The sequence below is a fragment of the Carettochelys insculpta genome, chromosome 1 (genome assembly GCF_033958435.1).
Source record: "Carettochelys insculpta isolate YL-2023 chromosome 1, ASM3395843v1, whole genome shotgun sequence".
In the NCBI taxonomy this organism is placed as follows: domain Eukaryota; kingdom Metazoa; phylum Chordata; order Testudines; family Carettochelyidae; genus Carettochelys; species Carettochelys insculpta.
The window spans coordinates 12,252,982-12,264,404 of record NC_134137.1 but is presented as its reverse complement, the minus strand read 5'-3'; the positions used below and the strand labels follow the sequence as shown (position 1 = coordinate 12,264,404).

General features: G+C 54.8%; 1 protein-coding gene across 5 annotated transcripts in view; it reads right to left on the bottom strand.

Annotated features, from left to right (window-relative positions):
• Positions 1-754: 754 nt before the first annotated feature.
• The window catches only part of STARD10 (StAR related lipid transfer domain containing 10), a 51,807-nt gene continuing 41,138 nt past the window's right edge, over positions 755-11,423 (bottom strand). For 3 of the 5 annotated variants that reach the window (XM_074980757.1, XM_074980765.1, XM_074980749.1), the window contains 5 exons: positions 6,961-7,108; positions 6,324-6,427; positions 5,070-5,187; positions 3,759-3,811; positions 755-2,051 (listed from right to left, as the gene is read on the bottom strand). In XM_074980757.1, the coding sequence (XP_074836858.1) occupies positions 1,824-2,051; positions 3,759-3,811; positions 5,070-5,187; positions 6,324-6,427; positions 6,961-7,108 (651 nt within the window). In that variant the 3' untranslated portion in view covers positions 755-1,823. The remainder of the gene's footprint in view (positions 2,052-3,758; positions 3,812-5,069; positions 5,188-6,323; positions 6,428-6,960; positions 7,109-11,423) is intronic. The other 2 variants (XM_074980773.1, XM_074980782.1) reach the window with 1 other exon arrangement.

The window sequence follows — 11,423 nt, the reverse complement described above, 5'->3', positions numbered from 1 at the left end:
GAGCTGACAACTGGTTGCAGACCCTGTGCCTGCAGCATGGATCCCCAGCTGCCGCAGCAGCAGCCAGAAGCCCTGGGCTAGGGCTGCTGCCCACGGTGACCATAGAGCCCCGCAGGGGCTGGAGAGAGAGCGCCTCTCAACCCCTCAGCTGATGGCCGCCATGGTGGACCCCGCTATTTCGAAGTTGCGGGACGCGCAACGACTACACGGTCCCTACTTCGATGTTGAACGTCGACGTAGGGCGCTATTCCTATCCCCTCATGGGGTTAGCAACTTCGACGTCTCGCCGCCTAACGTCGAAGTTAACTTCGAAATAGCGCCCGGCGCGTGTAGCCGTGACGGGCGTTATTTCGAAGTTAGTGCCGCTACTTCGAAGTAGCGTGCACGTGTAGACACGGCTCCTCAGAGCAATACCTGGGAGGGAACAGCTGAACCAGCTACAGCTGAACCCTCTGCCCTTCTGGCCTGCGCTGCAACCCACCAAGGGTCAGCGCCACGGCACTGCAGAGCCGGCAGCAGCACAATCCGCTCGGAGACCTCCTGGGAGGAGCCGGGCTAAGCCAGGCAGCTACAGACTCCCCTTCCACGAACTTCCTGAGCCAGCGGGACAATCATCTGAGCACATCCCCCACTGTCGTCACCTCTACCAGGGGCCGGGGGCCAGACAGCCAGAGCAGCAGGCGTGCCCAACGACCAGGGCCCGACGGATGTCGTCCAAGCAGTAAGGAGAATGCCGAGCCAGCCTCCTTCCTGATTTATTCATTTTATTCCTAAATAAACTGCTCCAGTACAAGGTACAAAATCTCCTTTGCCCCCATGAAACATAACACAGGGGGGTTTCCAGGGAGCACTTTCAAGGAACCCGCTTCAAAATCCAGATTCAAGGCCTCTAATGCTAGCACAGAGAAAATATTCATCGGTCGTGACCTCTGGGCCCCCTCTTATGGGCAAGCCCAGGGCCCCTGGGGGTCCCGCTCCCTTGGGAGAGCCCCAAAGCAGCTGGGGACCTTCTAGGGAGACGGGTCCCGTAAACAGGTCCCATTCAGAAAAAGGCAATTCTAACCATTAAGGAGGACAAAGAAAACAGAGACGACGGCCACTGAGTGACAAAGGGAGCGTGCGTCCTTCGGGAAGAGCCAGTCGAGCCTCAGTCTTCACGTTCGCCAGAGGGCGGGCGTCTTCCAAGCGCCCACCCCCAGGAGAAACATGTCTGACACCCCTCCTCCCCCCAGTCTCCATTCCCTTGCTCCCGGACAGCATTGAGGGTCTCCTGCCCTCCAAGGGGGCAGTACCCAACCTCCGCTGCCAGGCAGAGCAGGGAAGGTGACACGCTCCCTGAAGGCCCCTCGAAGTTGGTTTTGAACATGGGTCTGCCGAGGGTGGCTCCCCTTTGGTCCCACAGCTACCCTCCCCTCCCGCTCTGCCTTCCTCAGCCATGAGAGAGACAAGCTTCTCCTTTACACTCTGGGACATCCATCCTGCTCAGGGCCAGAAAGCTGGTGTTCCCCCTTCCAAGCACCAAGGCCTGGACCCTCGCAGGCCTATGGACATCTAACCCTCCCTGGGAGCAACACCTCTGGGGACCAGGCTGGAGTCCAAGCAGGATTCAGCGCTGGGGAAATCCAGATTTCCAGCACCAAGGAGGGGAACCCATCCTCGGCCTGCTTGAGAAATGTCCTGCCTAACAGCAGCCCGGTCAGCCAGGTGGTGGGGAGCATGTTACACAAACGGCACTGGATACACAAACCAAACAAGCCCAGTTGGGCATGGGTAGGGGGATGCTGGGAAGGGGCCGGGCGGGGAGGGGATGGACGCGAACAGGCTCAGTTGACGCTGTCCTCGTCACTGGCCTCGCCTCTGTCGTCTTTGGTCTCGGACAGGCTGCTCTCGTCGATGTTCTCCAGCGAGTCGGCATGCTGGATGGAGAGCTCTGAGAGCGCCACGGTGGGGAGGGTGCTCTGCTCGGGGAACAGCCAGGGCTTGAAGTGAGGGTTGTGCTTCTGCTTCCAGTCGGGGTACTTGAGGCAGGCTTTGTACATCTTCTTCATGGCCTGCGGGGAAGAGGGCAGAGAAGACGGGAGGCCGGTCAGAGCCACCAACCAGGCAGCCGCCTCTAGGTGGCAGATTTGGTGTGGACCAGCCACACCGCTGACGCAACGGAGGCTGGGGTGGTATAAACCGCCAGGCCAGGCCTAGGCGGAGAGGGTAGCACACTCAAGGTTTGCACAGGCTGGCGGATTGTCTCGAGTAGGTTAGCGGCAAGGCTTGGACACAACGAGAGACAAGCCCAGAGGCAGGAAGGCAGCCCCAGGTCTGGATGCTACACTGCTCCTACATCATGTCTGCCATCCTTCCACCCAGATGCCTTCTGCAGCCCGCGTGGGCCCGACTCCTGACTTTGGAGGGTAGCGTGGCGGACTCAGATCAATCCCACTGCCTCAAGCCTATCCATGAGGCACTGCTCTGACCTGCGAGCCTTGACAGCCGGCAGGAGGGTCACACCTGCCTTCAGCGTCGCTCGCAGGCCTCCAAGGCACCAGTGCAGCTCAAGATTCACAGCCGGTTGCTGGCAGGTTAGTGACTCCCCCCCAGCACAGGTGGGCGGGGATCAAGGTCAACAAGATAAGCCACATGAACTGGGCAGTGGGGTCTCACCCTTTTTAAGGGGGAAGCATAACTGACTCCAAAGTCTGACCTGTCTAGTGGGTTTCTCTGGCTGGAAGCCCATTCGCGTCCCGTTAGCTCCCTGCCATCTGCCTCCAACCCCATCCACCTCATCAGAACTGCCCTTACCAAGAGCTGGTAGTTGAACGAGACCCTCCTTTAGAGCACCACCCAACCCCCATGCCACATAAGGCCTTCGCCACTGCTCCTGAGCAGCAGGCCCAATGCTTAGTGAGCGAGCCTCACTCAGAGATCTCTAGTCTCCATCTGGAATTTTTCTAAACACAAATTGCCAGCCTTTGGCTCTGAGCATGCCTTTGTCTGCAGGGACGAACGGCACCTGGGCGCCCACAACTTCTCCCTAGGCTGCTACATCGGCTACATCTACACTTAGCAGAGAAGATCGACCGCTCTGGGTCAATCTTCCAGGGCGCCCTTGCATGCATGGGCAAAACAGCACATTGTAGGGTCAACATTGACCCCGGAACTCCTCCTGAGCCGCATGGTATTAAGGAAAGTCGATGGTAGGCGTGTTCCCGTCGACCTTCCGCCATGAAGGCATGCACGGAAGTCAGCAGCTGCAAGGTCGATTTTTGGTATGCAACTGGCATACCAAAAATTGTGTAGCAGCCGTCGACCTTCAAGGTAAGCCTAGACGCAGCCTTAGAGACTGTGAGGGAGTCACCTCTTCACCTGCTCTTTGATGAGACGATGAATGGTGGCTACTGCAAGGGGCACAAAGCCAGTCAGCCAAGAAGCAGACCCCACCAGGCTCTAATTCAACTGTGGTGTCTCCATACGCCACCATCCATCTCTCTCGGACACTATTCCAGGGTGAAGACTATAGGTGACAGCTTCCTAAACAGCTTCACCCTGTGAGCTGATGCATTAGGCGCCGGGCTGATGGAAAGCCAACGCGACCACGCGATTAAGACATGGGAGCATCGCGTGGCTCATGGTTACTTGTGCAAGGTCTGTGGACCAGACAGCTGAAGTCTGGAGCCAGGAGTTCAGGGTGTCGGAGGAGAGGGGCAGGACAGCACCTACCGCGAAAGACATGAACGTGGGATGGAATTGGTAATCAGGACACTTACCTTCGGAGCCAGCAACTGAGACGATTTGTTCACCACCCACTTAGGCAAAGAACCTGCACGAGAGAGACAAGCAAAATAAGGCAGAGACCTGGTGCAGTGGCTCATCCTCACAGTACAGCCCTGAGTGCCTTGGAGACAACTGCTGGGCTTGAGCCATGCACTCCAACGCTAGAAGCATAAGCTGCTACAGCTTGTGCTCAAGAATCCAAGCCCCATAGAAGACCCATGTCCTCAGCACGGAAGGGGACCTGTAACACACTCACTGGTGGGCAAGAGCTTTGCAGAGTGGCAGTGCATGGCTGCCAGCCCTTGGCGCTACAGGGGTCAGAAGAAAGCCGTTACCAGGAGGTTCTCCTGGAGGGATGACAGGTCAATGATACCTCAAAGCACAAGCAGCTGCAGACGAAGCACGTGGGGGAGAGGAAGGTCAGGGGTGAAGAGGTCACAGATGGCAAAGTAAGTTTGAGACGGAGCGAGCAAGCCAGAGCACACACAGCCTGGGAGAGGGTCAGGGCCTGCCTATCTCCCTGAGCTTGGTGGTAAAAGTTGCTCCTCACTCTTTAGGGGCACGGTGGTGTGCACCTGGCAGGGCTCTGGGATTTTCCACCCCCCAGCTTAACTGGCAGGGCACTTGCCGGTCGCCACGCAAAATCAGTTCTTCCCTCGAAAAGCGGGCGCCGCTCAGGTGCTCCACCAGGGGGTGCCGCAGCAGGGTCTCTGCGATGCCGTTTGTTCCCCAGGACAAAGGCGTCTCTCCTCCCAAAGAGCTGAGCTGGCTAACGCAGCAGCCCAGTTCTCTAGTGGCTATTCTTCGCCCAGCTGGGATTGCCGCCTGAGCCCCTGAGAGCAAAGCCCCACATGCATCCCCTAGGCCTTGCATGCATCCCCTAGGTTTACCAGGTGTGGTGCAGTGGAACTATATGTTCTGCAGAGCATCTCTCAGCCCCACAGTTGGGCGGAAGTCAGGTGGTGGGGAAGATCTGCCCACAAGAGGGGACGCAGACCAGCCATTTAGGGAGACTTCCACAGGGTGCAGGACCCGCACTGGAGACAGCTCCCCCGTGCATGCTGGTGCGGTGCGGGCTGGGGTGGGGTCTTTGGGCAGGTGAGAAGTGTTTAACTGCTGCCAGGGATTGGCGGTGCAGAGCTCCCAGTGCTTCTGGGCTTGGCACGTTGGTTATGAAGGTAAAAACATAGCTTGAGCCATGGCGCCTCATTCGTTACCGGTTGAGCATTGCAGTGAGAGCGCCATGGAAAGCAGCAGGGAGCAGGCTCCGACGCGCCCAGGATGGCCCCAGGCAGCACGGTTACCTTTGGGGTCCACCTGGGCCAGGTAGGTGATGGAGCAGCTCTTCACCCCTCTGCCCTGGATCAAGTAGCCTGTCTGGATGGACACTGCTCTCACCATGTCTTTCCTTGGAGGGTATTTCTGCAGAGGGGGAAGCAGAACAGAAGCAGGCTGAGGGTGTGACTCGGTATGAGGAGCACAAAGAAGAAACCTAAGGGGTGAGTCAGATGGCCCACTGGCTAACCACCCAGGCCTCACCTCCTGTTCTCTCTCTCTCTCTCTGTGTGTGTGAGAGAGACAGAACACTAAAACCATGTGTGTGTGAGAGAGAGAGAGGGAGAGAGAACACTAAAAGCTGAAGGGACTTCAAGAGGTCAAGTCCAGGCCCCTGCCCTCCAGCCAGGGCCAAGCACCAACTAAGATCATCCCTGATCCATGTCTGTCTAACCTGCTCTTAAATATCTCCCATGATACCTCCAGTTGAGCCAGATGGGCTCCAATCTGACCTCCCAGAACTGCGTACCTGCGTACCCCAGGCCAAGCTTCTCCAAAGCAGCTAGGCTCAACAGGGCCAGATCACGTGCTGGTTCACCGAGCGACGCAGCCAGGCAGTAAGGCAAACCAATTAAATCCAGGTATGTGCAGACCAAAACCTGCTGCACAAGTTAACCCGGTGTCTAACATCTGTGTTACTGTCACACTACGAGTGTGGTGGACTGACGAGGTGTGTGCATGCCTGGGCCACACTGCCCTCTAGTGGACAGAGTAAGAGTGCCCAACTGTGTGTCAGAGGCCATATATAGCAGCTAACAGAGATTCTCCCTTAGGTGTCTGGTGCTCAAGCTACCCTCTGGTGCAGGAGGGCTAGAACAAGCCCTGATGCAAGGTTCCCCATAGGCCTAGTGAGTAACTCTTCTTGGCGGAGAGCGTCCTGGGTGACCACAACGGCGTTAGGACAGCCGATGGTATGTCCCCTTTTCCCACAAAGGCACCAGGGCATCGGCAGTGCCCAGCCCACTGCAGGACAGCAACGAGCGGGACGGTCTGGTGCAAACCCCTGGTCTTATGACACCTTTAGTGTCCAGGCTGGGGCGCCCTGTGGGGATCTCAGCCTGTGGCCCCAGGGCAGCCAGCAGCTGTGGCCATGTGGTGTCGTAGTGGCCTGTGGCTAGTGAAACGGTGCTGCAGTGAGTCATGGGCAGAGCCGGCCCCCTCCCACCCCCAGCTTGGTTACAGCCGCTCCCGGCTGCGCCAGGGGCAGGGGCCAGGGCACTCACGGGGTGTTTGACCGAGTAGTTCATGATGATGTAATCCGTCCCCACGGGGAGCCAGGAGCGCAGGGTGATGACATCTCTGTTCTTCAGGGGCTTGGGGCACTTCCCTGGGAAGGAGAAAGGGTCTGACTCTTGACATGGGATAAAATTCCCCCACACCCAACTCCATTCCCAGACTGGCCCCGATCCACCCCCCGCCATCAGCCCCAGGCTACCGTCCATTCCCAGGCCCTCCCTCCCCTCACTTATTCATTCCCCGGACCGTCCCTTCTGCAGAGCATCTCTGCTGTGCTTAGCTCAGGACGCGAAGGCCCCATAGCCCTACGACCCCCTTGCCCTGACCCTCCAGCCTCTCAGCAGAGCACAGTGCTGCCCCTGGCCTACTCCCTCCTGGCTGGCAGCTCTGCCCCTGCTAAACGCAGCCACTCAGGAGCGCTGGCGAGGTGACTGAAGACACATGCTCCTAACCCCATGCACAGCATGGAAGCGGCAGGTCCCACATCCAGCCCTGCCATGCCAGGGTCCCCCAGAGCACCCAGCTAACCCGCCCATCCCCTCCTCTCCAGCAGCCACTGGGTGCCACTGCTGCATGGATCTGAAGCTCTCTTCCCCCTTGCCAAACTCCCCCCCAGCTCCTCACAGGCGTAATATCCCACGTCCGAGTTGACAGTCAGCTTCCCGATGTCAAAGGTCTCGATGACGTTGGTGTCCCACTTTTTCCGGTACTCGATATCGTGCAGCACATCGTAGAGGGTTTCCGCCGCGATGTCCTTGCACTCCATCCTGCACTGCAGAGAGAGAGCAGGTGAGAACCTGACATGCAGCGTGCTCACCGGCCCCGCCCTGGGTTAGTGCCTTGAGCCCTACAGGGCTGGCTCAGCCTGGCCCACGGACCTGCAAGCTGTTTGGGATGCAGACCTGCGAAGGCAGGGAAAGAGTTACAGAGCAGAGAGCGTGAACCAGCAGTTAATCACTGGCAACGACTCAAGCCACCTCTCAAAGTCTCTCCCGCCTCTGCCACAGGCTTCCAATCTGACAGGCAGCAAGCAGCTTACACTCCGTGCCATCTTTTGGCACTTGGAATGCAAAATGCCAGGCACTACTTTTAGTAATTTGGGACGGAAATCCATCAACTATATTAAAAAACGCACACAAATCCAGACAGACGTCTTCCTCGCCAAGTGCAAAAAGATGGATTTGTCAGGGATTCCGCTTTTTTCTATCTTTCTGCTAAACTCTCTCTCTCTCTCTCTCTGTCACCATTTATGAGAATATTCCAGCTCTGAAGAAGTGGGTCTGTCCCACGAAACCTCACCACCGAATAAATTATATTGTTAGTCTTTAAAGTGCTGCAGGACTGCGTTTTGGTTTTGTGAAGACCCAAACTAAACACGGCGACCTCGCTGCGATCTTTCACACCCAGCCTTCTATTACCCGGACCTCTCAAACCACCGGCATTTTAATCATCATTAAATGTTAGTTACATTTTCCATAACTACAGTACAGTGAAAGTAAACACAAATAAATACAGCAAACCCTCGATTTAACGGACTAATGAGGGGGAGGGGTGTCCGTTAATCCCAAAAATCCATTAAATCCGAGAGTTTACTAATCACCCACCCACGCTAGGCTGCGGAATCTCTATTGCTGGAGATATTTAAGAGCAGGTTAGACGGACATCTATCAGGGATGGTCTAGACAGTGCTCGGCCCTGCCATGAGGGCAGGGGACTGGACTCAATGACCTCTCAAGGTCCCTTCCAGTTCCAGTGTTCTATGATTTGACAAAGGTGCAGAATGGGGGGTGAGCCCAGTAGTAACAGGGCAATGGCTCTGCACTCTGTGGCTGTGGCCAGGCATTATTTAAGACCTACAGAACTGACCATTGCAGAGACGCCCTCATCAGCAGTTCCTCGTACGAGGGCAATGGGGACTGGTGTTATTCCAGCACGATGAGGCAGCTTTACCTAGTGGCTGCGGCATGACAGTGGGACACTGGGGTGACAACCCCTCAGGGCTTCAGTTTCCTCATCTACTAAAAAGAAGGGTGGTTCTGACTCTGGAAAACCCCTGGGAGCTTCTGCTGGAAAGAAGTGCTGCGTAAGAGCTAGAGCTTATAATTACTAAACCCAGGGGAGCATCAGCCTTCAGCCCTGCCCGGCTCCCAGAGCATCAGACTGCACTGCTGTTGTTTTGAGTACAACCACTGAACAGGATCAATACAAACTCTCCTAAACACACACACACCGTGAAGGGAGGAACCGACACACTCCCTGTGACTTATGTCTGGAGCGAGCTGCTCAGACCCCATGGCGATGGAAGGCCAGAGTAACGGGTCCCTTGCCCAGCCCTGTCCGCTCTGGAGGGCGGTCCCTGCTGATGCTCGTGGAAGTGATTAACAATCATAGAAATACTAGCTCTGGAAGAGACCTTGAGAGGTCAATGAGTCCAGTCCCCTGCCCTCAGGGCAGGACCAGGCACCATCTAGATCAGGCGTTTCTTAAGCTACGTTCTGCATAGCACTGGTGTTCCGTGAACAACTCAAAGATCTGCTGCAAGCGCCTGACACTTATTTGATAACATGCACTGATGGGCTATGTTTTCTGTTATTAAAACCAGGTAAAATTCTACTTCTTCATTGCTGTGATACTGGATTAAATTACTTCCATTTGGTTTTGCTGTACATGTTGCTAGATTTTGGGGTTTTTCCCCCCACTGATCTAGATCATCGCTGTTAGATATTTACCCAACCTGCTCTTAAATATCTCCAGGGACGGAGATTTCACCACCTCCCTAGGCAATTTTTTCCAGTGCTTAACCACCCTGACAGTCAGGAAGTTTTTCCTAATATCCACCTACGCCTCCCTTGCTTCAATGTAAGAGGAGAGCTGTCAGACTGGGCCAGGGATTACAATTACAGCTATTGCTTAGAGCTCTCTTATAAACCTGGGGCAATCCTTTGTCATCATTTGCTTTGATCCGGCAGGTTATTGCTTGAAACTCGACAGATCAGGAGACTCCAGCTGAAGGGAGGGTGCAAGCAGGATGCAGAAAATGTGCTGCGTAGCTTCTTCAGTGCGCACGAAGCGTGAAGCTGCACAGAATGTGAGAGACGGGTAAGGGGATTTGCTCAGGTCACCAGGACAGCCCACACATTCATCACTACTGCTCTCGATTGCTGCAGAAGAACAGGAAGTGTCTTGAACCGATTCCATGCAGCATGGGACTGGCCCCAGACACATTCTACTCAAGACGTGCTCGGCCGGATATAAAACAGATTCCAAACACACAATAGTAACGGAGAGAAAGCCGTGCTAGTCTATAAACTAGGAAAACAAAAAAGCAGCCCAGTAGCACTTTAAAAGACTAACAAAATAATTTATTAGGTGACATGATCTGAAGAAGTGGGTCTGTCCCACAAAAGCTCATCACCAAATAAATTATTTTGTTAGTCTTTGAAGTGCTACTGGACTGCTCTTTTGTTTTCAAACACACAATGATGCCGCATGATGCTGAGGGATACAATTTACAACACGGCCTTGTCGGTGTTTGGAAGAAGAGCCAGAAGCACAAACGACTGGTTCGAAACTAACTCCGATAAGATAATTCCAGCCATCGAAAAGCAGCACGCTGCGCTCCTGGAGTACAAACGCTCGCCGAGCCAGAATACCCTGCAAGCACTCAAAGCAGCCAGAAGAACAGTACAGCAGACGGCCAGGCGCTGTGCCAACAACTACTGGCTCAAGCTATGCAGCAGCATCCAGACCAGTGCTGACTTTGGTAATCTCAGGGGAATGTACGAGGGTATGAAGAAGGCATTAGGACCCACCCAGAACAAGATGGCACCTCTGAAATCCAAATCTGGTGAAAGTCATCGCTGACAAAGCCAAACAGATGGAGCGCTGGGTCGAGCACTACTCCGAGCTGTACTCACATGAGAACCTTGTGGTCGACTCAGCCCTCGATGCCGTCGAGCTCCTACCAGTAATGGATGAACTGGATCAGCAACCAACTGTGGACGAACTGAAGAAAGCCATCGACAGCACTGCAGTAGGAAAGGCCCCGGGCCAGGATGGTACCACCAGAGGTAATCAAGTGTGCCACAGACGCTCTCCTGGAACCCCTACATGGGCTACTGCGCCTGTGCTGGAGAGAGGGAGAGGTTCCACAGGATATGCGCGATGCTAACGTTGTAACGTTGTATAAGAACAAAGGAGACAGAAGCGACTGCAACAATTACTGTGGAATCTCCCTCTTAAGCATCACTGGTAAACTGTTCGCTCGTGTCATCCTCAGCAGACTCCAGAAGATTGCTGAGAGGGTTTATCCCGAATCACAGAGCGGATTCCGCGCAGAGAGATCTACTGTTGACATGGTCTTCTCTCTGAGGCAGCTGCAGGGAAATACAGGGAGCAGAGAAGCCACTCTGTATTGCCTTCATCGACCTGACCAAGGCCTTCGACTTGGTCAGCAGGGATGGACTGTTCAAACTGCTCCACAAGATACGCTGTCCACCACGGTTACTCAAGATGATCCAGTTATTCCACGAAGACATGAGAGGAACCATCCAATATGATGGCGCATTATCGAATGCTTTCAGAATCAGGAGCGGTGTCAAACAAGGATGCATCCTTGCTCTGACATTGTTCGGGATCTTCTTCGCGCTCCTCCTGAAGCATGCCTTTGGATCTTCAACAGAGGGCATCTTTTTGTACACAAGATCTGATGGGAAACCGTTTAATCTTGCAAGGCTGAAAGCTAACTCCAAGGTGCGGGAAGTCCTCATCAGAGAGATGCTGTTCGCAGATGATGCTGCTGTAGTGTCACACACAGAAGACCAGCTTCAGAAACTGCTGGATCGGTTCTCCAAAACATGCAAGGACTTCGGGCTCTCCATCAGCCTAAAGAAGACAAATGTACTTGCTCTGGACGTTGCGGACCCTCCAGCAATCAGCATTGACAACTATTCGTTTGAGGTTGTCCACGAGTTTGTTTACCTCGGGTCCACCATCACTGACACCCTGTCATTGGAGTCTGAGCTAAATAGGAGAATCGGAAAAGCAGCCACAACTCTGTCCAGACTCAGCGAGAGAGCGTGGAATAA